Raw genomic sequence first — 17,134 nt, 5'->3', positions numbered from 1 at the left:
CATACAGTTCATGAGAACACGGACCTTTCATTTGTAGGCAGTCGGGTAAAATCTGTAAATTATAAATCAGTATAGATTCCTACGGGACAATAACTGGTTTCTTTTTATTGATACATATATAAAATACAAGCAAACTTGTCCAGAGAGCATTTACATAAAGACAAAGATAATATCAAAGTTGTCAAACATATGAAAGGGGGATATTTACACTAGAAACTAAACACATAATAAAAATAACCAGAATGTAATCTCAATGAACGCAGCAGATGTCGTCGCCCAGTGATGACGTCAGCTAAACAGCGCCGCTAGCATCCCACTGTGTAGAAAACATACAGGAAGAGATTTGTAAACCAAAACAAAACGGACCAAAACGCAGTCATGTCTGTGAATTACGCCGCGGGCCTCTCTCCGTATGCGGACAAAGGTGTCTGCGGACTCCCTGAGGTAAATTCACACGCACAAAGCGGAGCTACATCTCACAAACAGGCAGCTAACGGAGCTAGCGTGTTAGCCGAGGATGGCTGGTTCATGCATGTTTGGGATGTGGAGGGAGAAGAAGATTTAGATCTTTTTATAAACATTTGAAGATGTTAACACAAAGACCCATATTAAAGGTGTTAGGTAAGAACGAGTAGGGAGATAAGTGCTCAAGCATTCAGAGTGTTTGTGTCAAGGCTGGGCAATAGAACAATATCAATAATTACTGTAGTAAAATTCTGATAAGTAGCAATAAAAGAAAGGACCAATTTAAGTCGATATGATGGATTTGCATTGTGTAAACACAGTGAGGAGATGACGATGATATTAAATGTTTTTCTCTTTATCAAGCGTTTGTCATTCTCTGCTAAAATCCCTCTTTAAACTCAACAAAACAAAAATGTGACATTTATCGTGACAAATATCGATATCTGTTGTTATAACATTTTTAGATCTTGAGAGCATTTTTGGCAATTTTTACCTTCTTCAATGTAACGATAATTAATGGATAATGCCCAAATAGGGGGTAAAGCCCTGATAAATAGATTTAACTTGTTATCTCTCCAAACTAGAAATGAAGTTATTTTTTAATATAAAATGCTCATTTGCATTTTTTATCCACATACCTGTAGTATTTTGTAAGAATGTAGAATTGTTTATGATGTTGTAACTTGCTTCCCATTATTGTTTTGGGATAAAATAAGGAAGCACATAATAAATCAAAAATAATTGAACAAGCAAAGAAAGCAGCTCCTACTTAAACTAGAAGTTTAGTGGTGACACCACTTCTTGAAACCACATTCACTTGAAATATTTAATACTTTATTATACTTTTACCTTTTGGGATCATGTTTCCTGAAGCAAATGGATGGATCTAAAAGATGTCAAATGTCTTATTTGCAGGCTTCATTAGATACAATATTTAGATCTTAATTTATTGGTCAAGCTGTGTGAAATATAAAGTTATTTCTCGACTTGCTTGCACAACATAATCTTACTATTCTTTCTCAGATACTATATAACTCCCTCATGTACAAAAGCATCTGATTGCGTATTTTGTGCTGTGGCAGACGTTCGACAGTGCTGAAGAGGCGAAGGTGAAGGTGGAGACTCTCGCCCAGTTGATTAAAGAGTCTAAGTTCTTGGTCGTCCACTCTGGAGCAGGAATCAGCACCTCAGCAGGAATACCCGACTTCAGGTGAGGCACAAAACCAAGTCATTACCGTTTCTTTTTCAACATTTACTGTTACTGCTCACACCTGCTAAACAACATTCACTGACAAATAATACAACAAAACAACATAAGTACAACAACAGGTGATACCTGCGAACATGAACAGGGGCCATCCTGCTGTTCTTTGTAACTCTGTTTCAACACAGAGCCCCTGCTGCTGCACATCTTCAGGCTGGACAGGAAACTGACAAAATGGGTCCTCTTATTACAGTGACCTCAGTTTTTAGAGTTAAGGCTGTGTGAAGTTGAGCTGCAGCCTTGTGGCATTTGAAAGAAAAATGGGTAAAGAAACGTACATTTTGCACGTTCCATGCATGAGGTGGTGCTAGTTCTCCATTCAGGTGCGATTATGCAACTGCAGCAGAAGACAGTGCAAAGAGATGACTTCATTAAAACAGTGCTTATCAAGCTTCAAACTAAGACAAGCCATGGATGTGTTTGCATGATGGAGAGCTTGGTGACAGAGATCACAATATGTTTGTTTCTTGTATCAATTCAAGAAACTTTGCAGGCTCCTCATAGTCCACACATGCCTGATGTTTCCCTCTACTCTGGGGCAGAAGCTTGAGTGATATTAACTCACGCGATTTCAGTCCGTCATTATTAATTTGCAGAATCTATTTTCACGTTAACTTTTTGTCAAAACACAGAGTTTTCAACACATTCCAAGTGTACAATAAGAAAAATCCACCCCAGCTAGACTTAAACATCTATCAAATATTTTGTGTATGATAAATCAGAAAACCCAGTATTCTGTATTTATTTCATGGAACCACAAACAAATTAAAACGCGTGCTGTTTCGAGGGTCATCCTCTTCTACCCTTAACATTAATTTAGGGAGGAGAAAATATTTCTGGGACTCTGGTATTTATGTATTCCTGTTCTATTTGAAATAGGTATTAAATTTAATTCATTAAAAAAAATCTTAAATTGACCTTAAACTTGCAGACTCCCTGTTGCAGTACCACTGTTTGAGCAGACGAGGGTGGTACAGCTCTTTGTAAGATTAAGACACATAAAATAAAGAATTGTATAGCCCATATTCCCTTATCACAATTTGACTCATAGGGGTTAACAAGGTACAACATCCTCCGTCCTTAATGCTCAACAAGAGTAAGAAAAAAGTATACCAAAACAAAACCCTATTAACAATAGGGAAGAACATAGAGACCTCAGAGAGCCACATGTGAGGGATCCCTCTCCCAGGACAGACAGAAGTGCAATAGAGGCTGCACGTAACTTGCAAGGTCTTATATGATTTTACTCATTCTCTCATTCATTCTTTTTTACTCATGGTTCACCTAGTGCGAATGACAGATAAATATGCTTGGCGATGGAAACTCGACTATTTAATATTTGATTGGTCTGCCAGTCAGGCAGGACGACTCGACCTTGGACAACCTCATCATTAAAGCCAAACCGCATTCCCACTGCTGCCACACAAACACACAAACATACAAACATGTTCCAGCTGAGAGTAAGACAGTCAGTACCTCCCCCACCTCAGCCTCATTTACCAGCATTACAGATCCTCTGTGGCTTTCATGTCTTTCAGCATCTCTCATGGTTTTAAGCATGTAACTAATGATGTAGATGCCTCTCCGTTAATAATAGTATGTCTTTGAACTGGTGTTGGCAGAGCAGGCGGTGAATCATATTGGCGATGAGAGACGGGGCCGTTCGAGCACACATAGTAAGAGAAAGATGAGACTGTTGTGAATGCATAATAGAGATAAGTTGTGTGTCCTTGAAGTAACTTGCGGCAGCCAGGTTGTCATACGGCACCAGCACTGTCAACAGCGCTGTGTTCATCCGTCATTCAGAAGCACAAGACTCAATGGGTAATTATAGAAGCATGAAACGATTGATGGTGGATTGTTCACCAGATTTAATGTATTTCACCATGAAAAAATGCAGCTCTATGCTGTGAGACATTTTTCTTTCATGTTCGATCTTTGTTATTGCTGTGAAACGTCTGTATGGATAATTTTATTTAATACGTTTTCTCCAATTTTCTTTGTAGATCTCAGTAATGGGTGAATCTTTGTGCGGTGTGTTTTTTCCCCCTGGTATTGTCAGTGGGCTCCAACTTGCAGCATTTGACAGTGCATTGTCAGTTTGGTACACAAACTTCCCAGAAATACTCCAATAACATCATTAACACTCCATGAATAAAAAAACTCACACACACAATATAGTTGAAGCCAGATAAAGCCTCGGGTCCACTCACTGCATCCAAACCTTATACTTAATTCATCACTATCCTCCATTCCAGGGGTCCAAAGGGAGTGTGGACGTTAGAGGAAAAGGGGGAGTCACCTCGCTTTGACATCACATTTGAAGACGCCCGGCCCAGCTTGACTCACATGGCGCTCCTGGGCCTGCAGAGGGCCGGATACCTCAAGTATCTCATCAGCCAGAATGTGGATGGCCTGCACGTCCGCTCAGGCTTCCCCAGGTATCTCCACTCTGCCTCCTGTCCTGCAGCATGATATACTCACCTCACTTACCCTAAACCACTAGCTCTCAAACCAGTATGAATGTTTATACACAAACTTGGGGTTGATGAAACTCCAGAGAAAGTGCAAGAGTCCTCTCTCCTGTATGCCAAGGGAGGAGCTGTTACCTGCACTAACAAAGACACACAAATTAAAATGTTGGAGAGAACTGATTGTTCCCAAGTGTGGTTAGACTTCGGTAGAGTTGATGCTCGTTTCCACAAATGCAACACGTGATTTACATGTGAGGACGGAAACATGAGCAATGTGTCCAAACCAGGACTGTATATAGTTATGATATTAAAAAATAATCCTAGATGTAATGTTCTACTTCAAAGTAAAGAATGATAGAGATCTGCATTTTTCAGAACAATGTAGTTACGCCACATTTTCATTTAGCCAAACACATGTTCAAAATGGATCTGTTGTGATGCTTTGATTGTGCTGGAGAGTTTAAATTATGCAACATATTGTATTTGTCATATTTTAAGGTAAAATGTGTAATTCTTCAAATGCTTTGAATTTATGAACTCACCCATAAATTATTTTCTTTCATAAAAGCTCAAAAAGAACGAAAGATCAGAATACAGTGTGAAAGTGCTCGATCAATAAGCAGTATTGATTAGAGTTGTAGTATCGTTAAAATATTAATGACAACCTTCCCCGCTTCAGTTTTGTTTTCTAACATTTTCCAAACCAAAGTATAGAGCTTATGTAAGATGTGTGAGATCTCACATTGTTTTTTACACGTGTGGTTATGACTCATTGTTTTAATGTTAAGCTGCTGCTGCTTCGTGATAACAAATCCAAAAGCGCCAGACATGAAGCGCTTTTGAAACGCTGCTCAAATAATTCTCAGTGTAAGGGAAATAATCATTTAGTACTCAGACCCACACTTCCCTTGAAGCCATCTTGGCTCTGCCTCTCTCCTCCATCAGTCAGGCAGCAAAGTGGAAGCTCACTGAGGAAAATCGTAGACTTTAGACTAACTGGTGAAGTAAACTGGTTGACACTTCTACTTGCAGATGCCAGAACTCAAAAGAACATTAAGTAGAAGTGATCTAAATAATGATCTAAATCAGTGTCATCTTTCTGATTCTTTGTTGCCTTTGTGTAATTTTTTCCCTCTAACTCTGTTAGGGATTTGTTATCAGAGCTTCATGGAAACATGTTTGTGGAGGATTGTGAGAAGTGCGGCCGGTACGTATGCACGCACACGCACACACACATGCTCCAATCACCAACATTTAGCATCTAAATAAATAAAACAAATAACAAACCACAGTCAATGGCAACTCTGAAATTGAAAACATCTCATCAATTAGAGAAATCAGAGGAGAAAAGCCAGACTTATTAAAGATCATGGGAAGTCTAGAAGAGAACAGGTAATGAGCATTCTGAACACACAGTTGTTGAACTCTGACGCAGATGCACTGCAGCAGCAGCAGAGAAACCGTTTCATACCTGTAGAATAAGAATAAGGAGAAGAAAACTGAAATGATTCCTGGAACCGGTGAGCTGCCATGACACATTTTCTAGTAAACTAAGGTTCTCTGGTTAAACAGTGTTGTTTTCGGCTCTCCTCTCTCAGGCAGTATGTCAGAGAGAAGGTGATCGGTGTGATGGGCCTGAAGCCGACAGGACGTTACTGTGATGTGGTGCGCTCCAGAGGACTCAGAGCCTGCAGGTAGAGCAAACGCACTTGGATCATTTGGAAATGATGCTTTACCATTTGTGATTTACTAACCGTGTGTTTATTTACTACAACAGAGGGAAGCTAATCAGCACCATACTGGACTGGGAGGATGCTCTTCCTGACGTAGACCTGAACAAAGCAGAAAATGCCAGCAGGTGAGACAGATACTTTTGCTGCAGTTTGTGCTCAATTGTTTCCCTTTTACATTTTATAACTGGCCCTTTTGTTTTCGATTTAGCGTCTGCCTTGATAAACTATAAACAAACATTTGGAAATTATCCTGACTTCCTTTCCTTAGCGCTTTACTTTTTTCAGCTTCCTAACAGGACAGTCTGCTTTATTTTTCCTTTTTGCCTCTTGAGTATAATTACTGTCTAACTGTAGTCACTACTCTAGTCACTACATCTCCTGAGATATCAGCTGTTGTTAGAACAGTATTCCTGAACAGAAGGTTCAGGTTTTATGCAGCTTTTAAATGGAATGAGCTGCAATTTGTCCTTCAACTGCAGTCTCACATTCCCTTTGGCAATTTTTTATATTTGATTTTAGATGTTTTCGTGATTCTTGTATTTTTTTCAATTAAGTCCCTTTTGTGTTGCTTTTATTTATTTACTCTATTTGCTTTTATTTGCTAATCGTGAATGTCACCACATGTCTTTTGAAAAAGAGATCAGAAATCTCAATGAGACTGCCTGATTAAAAGAGATTAAATAAATGATTAAATATAAAGAACATTGTACAAACAACTATATTTAATGTCTGAATAGTTTGGTCATTGGTTTTAATGTTAATTTATGTATTTCTTCAGTGTTTAAAGAGTTTTTTCTGAACCATTTATGTGTGATGTGTTTCTCTCCTGTTGCCTCGCAGACGAGCAGACCTGGCACTGACCCTCGGCACGTCCCTGCAGATCAAACCCAGTGGAGACCTTCCGCTCCTAACCAAACGCAAAGGAGGGAAAATGGTCATTGTCAACCTGCAGCCTACGAAGCATGTGAGTCTCAATCATACGACATATCCTCACACGCATATTTACATACGGAAGCATCCAATGGCAGTCACTTCTTGTACGTTAGAGTGCAAGGGCCATATTAAACAATCCAAAATCCGATATTACAAGTATAACGTCATAACATTTCAAGAATCTAGAAAAAATCTTTTTAGGAAAACCCATGCTTGCCAGGGTTGCTTTGTTCTGGTTTCAAAATCTTGAACCAATCTCAGTGTTTCAAGAGAGAGAAACCTATTTGAATATCACACAGATGGAACCAACAACGTTAAATCAGAGTCAAACACGACCTGACCTTTCCTCCTCCAAAGGCAGGTTCTTTCTCCAAAATAGACACTTTTTATCAAACAATCCTTTCAGTCTCCTGATACTCATGATAATGTGGTGCTGATGGGACAAAATATTAATTATCTCGTTATTTGCGAGACCCACCCTAAAGTATTTCCTAACAAGCTGCTCAACATGCCTCATTTTAACGCAGGTGAGAGTCTATTCTCCTGATGTTCCCCCTCTAATATGACACGTAGAATAAATTTACGTCTTTCTTGAAATATTATTACTTTTTTCTCGTAATATTGGGACTTTATTCTCAAATTCCTATTTTGACCCCTTTAATTTGACCTAACACTCCAACAGATGCATTCCTGTTCTTTGTTTCACGGTTGTAATGTTTTGTCTTATAGGACAAGCATGCGCACATTCGTATCAACGGTTACGTGGATGAGGTCATGAAACAGGTGATGGAGCTGCTGGGATTGGACATCCCAAAGTGGGAAGGGCCGACCGTCTGCGAAAGCTCCACAGGCGCCTCAGAGGCCGCCCAAGATGTCAAACCACCGCGAGCTCTTCCTGCAAAAGGGAGGGGGAAAAAGAACCTTGTTAAGGATGAAAGGAAGAGAGAAGCAGCACAGCTAACAGACAATGGGAGCGTGAAGGAGGAGATGCCTTCAGTAAAGAGAGAGAGAGAAGAATCCCCAGTGGTGAAAAATGAAGAGAAATAGCCTCAGGTATTTTTTTTCTTTCAACTGCGTCTCAACACAAACCCATGGAGAAACAGAGTTTACATGTGAGGCTGCTCGGTTTCATCAGTTTCACAGATGATGGAGGTTCTACTCATCTAACCCCCCTCGTGGATTTGTCAATCCTAGATTTTGTACACATACCGTCACAGTCATAATGAACAGCAAAGAGAAGTCTCTGTAAAAAGATTCTACATGAGAATATGTAGAATGTGGAAGGCGAAGGACAAGATTTGGGGTCTGGAAGCCTTCTGGTTTCCGGATTTTAGTTTGACCAATCATGTTGGAGCAGGCTTTGGCTGCACACAGGTAAACAGTCCGTGTGGAGAACAAAAGAGGTGAAACACATTGACCACATTGAAAACTGTTCATAGAGATTACCCAAAATGTCGCCTGGACCCAAAACATCTACAAAAAGTAGAATCTGAAGAATCGTTTGACTCGTGTGATAAAAGAAGAACAGAAGACGGAGTCTAGGCCTGGATTGTCCACTGTCTACACCAGAAGGCCCCGAAACACTGGCCGTACCTCCTGCTACTTTAAGAACACGAAGGATGTACCTTTACTTAGGACAATGAAATGAGAACTAGAACACACTGATAAGTGAAGCTTTTATTGAGGTATGTAAAATACACCCTGTTAAAAGCTTTTCCGATGGGCTTCTGCTGATTAGCTGTAAATGGACCATAATCACATATTGTGTTTGTTTGTAGGACAGTGTTTTTATCTCAGGAAAAAGCCTTGTACTTTGTCTGCCATTTTACAGTTTTTTTACATATATATAGGTAATGGCATTAAAGATAATAATGACCTGTGTTCTGTGCTGTGTTCTATGTGTGCTGTGTAAGTGCTCTCAGCCAGCAGTGGCCTAGTTGCAAAGACAGACCTGTTTTTCAAAGGAAATGGAGAAAAGCACGTATGAGTCTTAGTCTTCCGTGTCCCTTCCTCTCCATCACTGAGGACAGAATATATAAGCTGCTGGTAAAAAGATTAATCACCCATCACTGCATAGTGATTGAAGGTGGCAATCGAACCTGCTGTCTGTGAAGAAGACATGTTGTCAATGGGAAGAGGAGAGAAGCGCCTCCAACTTGTAAATACAGATTTCAGGAAAAAAAGAAAACCCTGCACTTTAATTTCACCCTTTGTTTCCTTTTCTTTCGTAAATAAGATCATTCATTCCTCAATGCCACGGCTGCACATTGAGACACAGGTGTTTGTATGTGCAGGTCATTACTGTACAGATCACGTCGCTGCATATCCGATGTTGAATACGCTTCAGCCTATTAAGGCCCTTTGTCTTCCTCGACATACGGTATGAGCAACACAGTCGGACAATGCGACAGCTGTAACTCCCACACGCGCTCTGTCAATCTTGCTGCTCTGTGAATGGTCCTCATTACGGCTCTGGAGACGACACCGCTTACTGTTCGAGGGCAGAAATGTTGTGCGTGTGTATTTGCATATTGAGTGGGAGAGTGAGATCTCATCACAAGTGGTCACTCCACACACGTAGAGGTGCATTCTAATGCCATGTGTGAACTGACGTACTCTGATATTACTACCAGGTCTCCATCGGACCTTATACTTGTTAGATCTACTTTTTTAGACCTAAAAAGGAAAAGAGAAATTAGAGAAATGTAATATTTGTTTTTTATTGTTATATCTGAAATGTATTCTGTTATGGTAAATTTACTAAAAACACAGTTTCTCAGGTCCGACAGTGGAGATCAGAGCCATGTTCTCGTTGGCTCTTGTGAGTTTCAGTCAGAATAGTGAGGAATGGTTTCTGAAAAGTTCTGAGGTCATATAGTTGCAGACTATCTACTGCTACAATGGCGCTATCTGACAGAAAGGCCACGAGGAGGCAGTCAGCAGCGGCACGGCCTGAGTGGGCACAAAGGGACTAGACGACTGTTGATCTTGCGGTCTGACGAAGCCAGAATCAAGTCTGAAGGAGAGCTTGTTAACTATGTAACACTCACTGCTGTGGAGCGCTGTGGCACGTTTAAGGAAAGTAAGAACAATGAACGGAGCCAAAAGGTCAGACTAACCTGTAAATCAGCGTTAATGGTTTCTTAAACTGAAGAGTTTAGGCTTCTAAAGGGTGTGGCACCAGACCGTTGGAAGAAAATCATTAACGAGCCAAATTTGCGAGCCATTAGAGACAGTTTTGAGCGGATTTCCTTGACACCTGAAGGTTTGAGTGTCCAGAAAGGAGAGAAAAGAGAGATAAGTGGCCTTAATTCACCTATAAATTGGAAGTAAAATCTTTCAAAAGCACTCTAAATTGAGTGGTAACACTGATTTTATCATGAGCTCGCTCTTTGACACAGGCTGATAATGGTTTTGGTTTTTTTCAATTAGCAGGCGTCGTGAACCTGCCTCTCCACGTGCGGGAGCAATTTTCCGGGCAGTCACTTCCACTCGTTGCTCTTCTCGAAGGAGGAACACAGGATTATCAATGTCCTTTTAAGACACTTCCATCTTAATTGTAACGTGACTAAGTCGTGCCGCTACATCAGCGCTAACAGCTCCATCAAGATTCACCGCCACTCTTCTCGACAGAAATGATTCTCCAGAGGCGGACGTGTTGAAAACAGCATAAATTTACTTAATGTTCACTTAAAGCAGTCGACGCTACAAGTCGTACACACACACAAATTCATACAGGGATTCTATTTATAGCACTTAACCACCATTCACACTGCAGTTCGGGGTTTAGTGTCTTGTCCAAGGACACTCTGAAATATGGACTGGAGGAGCTAAGGATCGAACCACCGGCCTTCTGATTAGTGAACGACCGTGCTACCTCCCAAGCACAACATCCCGCTAACTGAGGAGAAAGAGTGGTTTTGAAAGCCGGGTTATATGATAATTTAACTCTCTCAGACATTAGGGACATGTTCAGAGCGTTGTCCCTCCCAATTTAGTGGTGATGAAGAAGACCAGCAGAGGGGATTGAAAGAGGAGTATCACGGGACTGTCAAAGAGTCTCTCAACATCCCTATCAGACCGAATCGAGAAGGCTGTAATATCTAGAAAAAAAGCCCATAATTAAGAGAGATCATGAGGCGCAGTTGTAATTTGATCTTTACTTAAGAGTGAATGTGGTTGAAAGCTCTTTTAGACCTAAAAGAGGAATTCTGGTATTTTTTAATGTTTATAAATGCTGTTGTGTAAATTAATTTGAAATGATCACGTCCACAGCAGCTGTGACTACATTGTAAACTTAGGGGGCAACTGTGTAAGAAACGTCCACTTGCTGTTTGATGGATCTTTGCTGAAGCAGTTGAGCTTTCAGCTGGAGCTGTCTACTGCGACTCCTAGTCAGGAAAACTGAGACGCAGTCGAAAAGTTTTCATGTTGAAGACAAAGTAACTGGAATTTCCCCTCGATGAAAATCAATAAAAGCTTTCTGTGTCCCAAGCTTTCAACTGCAGCGCTTGGTCTTCATGCTGTGACTGATAGAAGAGGACGGGTCGGACTCAAAGTTTTCTTGATGAAAACTGGGATGTGGCTGAAAGCAGATTGACCATGAGCTATCAACCACATCTCATTAAGTCTTCATCCCAAAGACTGAAGCTCTGATCTACAGCATGAGAATTGGTTGAAAGCGCGACATGATGATGACCGTATCAAGCAGTCGAGCCTTTGTGGTAGATAGTTAAAATGCAGATGGTGCCATTTTAGTTTTGTCAAGTGTCAAACAGAGAGTTGCATGTTATTAAACTTAATTATTCTAACATTACTTTTAAAGCAGTGGTTTAAATAATATTCAAGTCTGTGATAGAGAATAGTTAATCTGCACTCGATTAGTATAGCCTGGTTGAAAGATCTGCTGATCGATCTGCTGATCGATTGGATATACCTGCAGAGGCCGGATTAGGGGAGCTCTGGGCACGGTGTCATTCTTGATGACGCTGACGCAGAGGAAGCACCGTGTCCGAGTCCCTTTATTAACATCTCCTCTTTTCAGGGCACAACACCTTCAGACATCTCAACTGCAGCCTGTGGCATTATTGATGAAAACTGGGAAACATGGTTACAATCTTCTCATCTTGAAAACCATTAGAAGTGAATTTACCCATCATGGCTTTCAAATATAACTCTTGTTCTTCATGCCGAGGACAATGAGCTTATAACAAGAGCTTTAACTTCAAGTTCTGTTGAGAATTGTGAGATGCGGCTGAAAGCACCAGAAAAAGCTGAATTTAGATTTAAAGGGGACATATTATGAAATGGGGATTACGACCAGAATTGACGTCATAGGCTCGCTCGCCGGCCGGCAGTTAGCTCGCGGCTAGTTGCTCGCGACCGGGCCAGTGGAGCCCACCTGACTCTCTGGTTCAAAACGATATGGTTGCAAGATTGTATCTTCGTCTCCAGTAGCCATATTTCTACAGAGGTAATAGCTAAAAATCTTGGCGCTTGTATCTCGGGAAGGAGGGGGGGCGGGGCACTCAAAACAGGTCAATCTGAGGAGGGCTGTTTTAAATTATCCTTGTGGTATTTTGACCAAAATATGTTTCAGACATTTCATTTAGACCCCAATGAACCATATCAACTGTGGTAAACTGTCCCCTTTAAGACTAAGTGGAGCTCTGAAAAATGTGATTAAGTGAACTTTGAGTCTAGATTTATTTAGACTTTTCTTCAGTGGGAACTCTTGTTCTGTTCTGCAAACATCGTTGCATACTGAGATGCAACCAGGCATCATGTCTATACTTAGTGCTTTTCATAGTATCACCTCCAAGTGTGACTGACTTTGACCTATTTCTGATTCTTTTTATACATCACACGACAGCACAAGGCACTGTGACTTCACAAGGAGAAAAATCTTTTATTGTGGAGTTTGCGCCCAGTTTTCTCCCAGTGCCTCCATATTCTCTTGTTACTTGGTACACTGACGTCAGTAACTTCCTCCAGTGGTTTTCATCAGCGGCACTCTGGAAACTACTGTCTGTCCTTGAAGATGAATAGCCAGGATCACTCTGCCTGTCAGATTGTTATTCTTGTGAACCAGGCCTAAAAATATGTGCTGGAGTTCCAGAGCTGACTCTAGTTAACTATGTGTATCTATATCATCTGCAGCAAGTCTATCAGTGGTTCCCAGAAACAGCCGGGGGGGGGGGGGGGGGGGGGGTCGTAGAGGGCTCTTTAATAATTTATGCTCCTAAGTTGTCAAACGGACTGCCACTAGATATCAGACAAGCTAGTTCAACTAATGTCTTTAAAGGAAAACATTAAACTTCTCTCTTTGCTTCCACCATTAACTAGATATTGAACTTGCCCTTTTAATTTCCTTTTCTTTTATCATTTTAACATCTCTCCTTATTGGAATTGGAATTACATTTTAACACGTTTTTATTGGTATGTATGTATATTTTATGTAAATCCCTTTGAGCTGCATTTCTTGTATGAAAGGTTCTATACAAATATAACTTTGTATTATTATTATTATTGATCGCAGTACTTATACTCGCTTGGTGCTCTGGATCAGCGTTTCCAGCTTGATTAAAAAATAAAACCCCAAATCAGCGGAAACGATAACAGATGTACGAAAGCGACTTAAGACTTTCTCAGATATCACAGGGAACGTGTCGGGCAGTCAGCTGAAGGAGAACTGACTCTAGTTCTTTTGACTGGTTTCCATTCGTGGCAGGAAGATGCCGGTTCCCTCAGTGACTCACTGGCCTTTTAGCGTCAGAAGCTCCCACAGACAGACGTGCTGAATACTGTACATCTGTGCTTCTGCTTGTAGAAGTAATTACCAGCAGAGTGGCACACAGTGGAGCAACTTTGGTGTATGCGTCTGTGTGTCTGCGTGTGTGGCATGTGCCCTTATCTGTGTGCAGCTGAAGATGTGTATCCATGCGCGGACTACAAAGGTTGCACAAAGGGCAAAAGTATGGCAGCTTTTGTGCGGCTGCCTAATTTGGCCGCATCTCTGCAGTTTCGTGGCGAGATGAACTTCCTCAGACGTCACCAGACTCTTTTGTCCTCTCCTTTTATTTAATGTCACAGAACACATGTGTATCAACAACACACTTCACATCAGCAGAGCAAGGGGGACACAAAGAGACGTGGAAATGGCAGACAGCGTCATGCTCTATCAAACACTACCGACACTGAATACAAATAATATATATATATATCCTGGGGTTAAGTTTAACTGTGAATGACGTTAGACAGATTCTAATGCTCTAACTGAGTTAGCTACAATAACACAGATATTAAACACATCAGTCATAATGCAAATCTGACAATCTCAAATAGTACACTGCACTTTGCTTGATTGTGTCGGAAAGAATAACTCAGAGTCGACTGATTGGAGGAGTTTGATTGTTTCAACTCTCTCTCCAAGGTGAACGATTCGACTGTGTGTGTTGGCATGCGTGTGTGCGTGCGTGTGTGTGTGTGAAATAGATTGGGATGAATAGTGTGGTCTTTCAGTTGGAGAGAGGGATTTATCGATGTTACATTCAGATTTTGCAACGCTTTCACTCAAATAGCCCCCGTTTGTGCTTGGATCTGTTCTGCTTGTGCTCAAGCTGTCCACTTTTGTATAAAAGTTCATATAAAGTAACCGCCCTTAGGAGGCTAGTAAAGTAAAGTTGACACACCGACAATCAGGACGTGACAATTTTATGGAAAAAAACTATCGCTGGTATTCTATTGGCTGGGGAATTTTGACAGAATTGTTGCATAAATTAAATCACACAGAAGCAGTCAGTCAGAACTGAAGCTGGAGCGCAGGATGTCTGTGCAGGCAACAAAATATCTGAGTGCAAAGTTTTAGCACAAGCACAGACTATTTGAATGCGACAGCTTTACAAAATCTGAATATTAAATTATTATGTGCTGCTCTCAAGCTGAAAAACCAGCTCATGAATGAAGTTATAGGGGAAAAAAACTGTTAATGGCATCATTAAAAAAGGGCAATCAACTTTTAGGAAAAGTTTGGCATTTTTGAAAATATGCTGCCGGCCTTTCTTACTGAGAGTTAGATGAGAGGATTGATACCACTCATGTCTCTGTGCAAATATGAGGCTACAGCAGCTAGTTAGCTTAGCTTAGCATAATGACTGGAAACAGAGGGAGCCAACATGGCGACAAAGTTCTTTGTCGCCACTGGTCCCGTCCAAGAAATAGTCTGAAACATAAACCTCTGTAAAACAGCGGGTGGTCATTATTACCTCAGCTTTTCTGCAGATTTTGTTTTATAAGTTAGCTTCATGGGTTTTATGTTAAAGCCTGACTGTTTTAGTTATTTAAGTAAAGTTAACCAGGTGCTGGCTGTTGCATGCTATTTCATGTTCTAGCATGAGAGGGAGATCAATCTTCTCCTTCAACTCTCAGCAAGTAAAAACTAAATGAGCACCTTTCCCCAAAACATCAAACTTTCCCTCCGACAGTGAATCACATGTTGATGTCTTTGTGTATCCCGACCAGGCAGGATGGTGCCTCCTCCACTCGTCTCCCTCTCAGAGCCAGTCTGAGGACGCGTTGGAGGGAGTGAGACACCCTGAGCAGAAGCTCTTTCAGTCCAGCTCTGTACTCCCGTCGGATCAGGCAGTAGAGCACCGGGTTGAGGCAGCTGTTGGCGTGGGCCAGACACACAGTCAGGGGGAAGGCGTAGGCCTGCGCGTTGTAGAAGGCTTTACTGAAGGGCACTATGTCAAACTTGATTAACACCCCCCACATGGTGAGGGCCTGGTTGGGCAGCCAGCAGATGAAAAAGGACAGAACTACGATGGTGACGGAGCGGGTGACCTTGGAGCGGCGGCGCTGGCGTCCCCTCTCGCTCTCTGACTTCTCGGTTTCGCTTCCACTGACCACACTGCCCACGATGCGTCGGCTCAGGATGAACCTCAGGAGCAGGAGGTAGCACACACTGATGATAACCAAGGGCACGACAAATCCTAAGAGGACCTTTTGCATCTGATAGAGTCCGAGCAGGACTTGTGGATCCCAGTGGCCTGAGTCCGAGTCAGAGAACCGCACCAAGCACAGCTCGTCATCAGCAGATACCTGTAAAAGCAACAACTGTATTAGAGGCTGCTCACCCACAACAGAGAATACACTCTAAGCAAATCAGTTCAGGGTATGATAGATGAGTCTCAAAACCTGGACTGTGGTGGAGTAGAACGCATGAGGCAGCGTAGCCACCAGTGACACCACCCAGATGGTTAAACTGCCCCACTTGGCCCGAGCAGTGGCGATCCTTGGGCTCTCCATCTTCAGTGAGGTAACCAGGGAGCGGTAGCGGGTCACACTCATGGCGGTGAGGAAATAGACGCTGGCGTACATGTTCATGGTGGTGACCGAGCTAACGATCTTGCACATGATGCGGCCAAAAGGCCAGCGGAAGTCCAGCACCGTGTCTATGGCCCAGAACGGCAAGGTGAGGACGAACTGGAGGTCCGTCAACGCCAGGCTCATCACGAAGCAGTCAATGGAGGAGTGGTGGTGGCCCCGGCGGCGGGAGTGGAGCAGGAAGAGTGCCAGGAAGTTACCCACAAGCCCCAGCACACACACCACTAGGTAGACCAGGGCGATGAGGACTCGCACCTGTCGGACAACAACACTCGGACTTAGTGTTTCTCTCAAAGAGGATCAAACGAAAAATTGCACATTAGGAAATAAAAAAGCCAAAACCTGACATGCAGAGAAGAAAAGTGTTTGAAGCTTGTTTTTCATGTATAATCAAAAACTTTACAGAAACTTGTACATTTTATAAGTACAACATATTACATGTACGTTTTGAATAACATTAAATATAACTGTTCTTAGAGTGTGTTTTCATCTCATTTTAAATTATGTTATTGTTGTATCTTTTAAAGTCTTGATGGCATCTTACTGTCCACATTGTTATTTGTGTTGTCTTTTCTCGGCTCATGATTGGGAATCACTTAGAGCCGCACTACAACCTGCATGAACGTCCCTGTACAAATAGAGTTGGATTATTCAGTGATTGATAAGTACGGGATAATCAAACCTACGGCCAGGTTGGCGCCGTCCCCGTGCAGGTCCAGGGAGGACTCCTTGGAGAGGACGTGCAGCCAGCAGCTCAGGGAGATGTTGAGAGGAGCCAGGTTGGAGGCTGCTCCGGTGGGACTGACCACTCTGGAGATCTCTCGCTCGTCCTCCTCTCCACACGCGCTCAGCGCTGCGGAGCCGCTGCTGTTGCTCTGCAT

At 42.0% G+C, this 17,134-nt stretch overlaps 2 protein-coding genes across 2 annotated transcripts; one reads left to right on the top strand and one right to left on the bottom strand.

Moving 5' to 3' along the window:
• Positions 1-293: 293 nt before the first annotated feature.
• sirt6 (sirtuin 6) lies at positions 294-8,750 on the top strand. Its single transcript, XM_053437779.1, has 8 exons — positions 294-444; positions 1,548-1,675; positions 3,988-4,170; positions 5,351-5,410; positions 5,802-5,897; positions 5,981-6,061; positions 6,777-6,900; positions 7,599-8,750. Exons 1-8 carry the CDS (start codon positions 379-381, stop codon positions 7,914-7,916), a joined length of 1,056 nt encoding a protein of 351 aa, XP_053293754.1. The 5' UTR covers positions 294-378; the 3' UTR covers positions 7,917-8,750.
• Positions 8,751-15,356: 6,606 nt separating this feature from the next.
• Positions 15,357-17,134, bottom strand: LOC128454917 (relaxin-3 receptor 1-like). The gene is made up of 3 exons (XM_053438511.1): positions 16,940-17,134; positions 16,065-16,508; positions 15,357-15,968 (listed from the first exon to the last, which is right to left on the bottom strand). Exons 1-3 carry the CDS (start codon positions 17,132-17,134, stop codon positions 15,357-15,359), a joined length of 1,251 nt encoding a protein of 416 aa, XP_053294486.1.

This window comes from Pleuronectes platessa, chromosome 13 (genome assembly GCF_947347685.1).
Source record: "Pleuronectes platessa chromosome 13, fPlePla1.1, whole genome shotgun sequence".
Taxonomy (NCBI): domain Eukaryota; kingdom Metazoa; phylum Chordata; class Actinopteri; order Pleuronectiformes; family Pleuronectidae; genus Pleuronectes; species Pleuronectes platessa.
Note: the sequence above shows the minus strand (reverse complement) of the source record. Positions and strands in the feature narration are given on the sequence as shown.

Coding starts and splice junctions, on each gene's coding strand:
- sirt6 (XM_053437779.1), top strand. CDS start 379: ATGTCTGTGAATTACGCCGCGGGCCTCTCTCCGTATGCGGACAAAGGT. Junction 4,171..5,350: donor GTCCGCTCAGGCTTCCCCAG/GTATCTCCACTC, acceptor TAACTCTGTTAG/GGATTTGTTATCAGAGCTTC. Junction 6,062..6,776: donor AAAGCAGAAAATGCCAGCAG/GTGAGACAGATA, acceptor GTTGCCTCGCAG/ACGAGCAGACCTGGCACTGA.
- LOC128454917 (XM_053438511.1), bottom strand. CDS start 17,134: ATGCAGAGCAACAGCAGCGGCTCCGCAGCGCTGAGCGCGTGTGGAGAG. Junction 16,509..16,939: donor GGGACGGCGCCAACCTGGCC/GTAGGTTTGATT, acceptor GTTGTCCGACAG/GTGCGAGTCCTCATCGCCCT. Junction 15,969..16,064: donor TCTACTCCACCACAGTCCAG/GTTTTGAGACTC, acceptor TTGCTTTTACAG/GTATCTGCTGATGACGAGCT.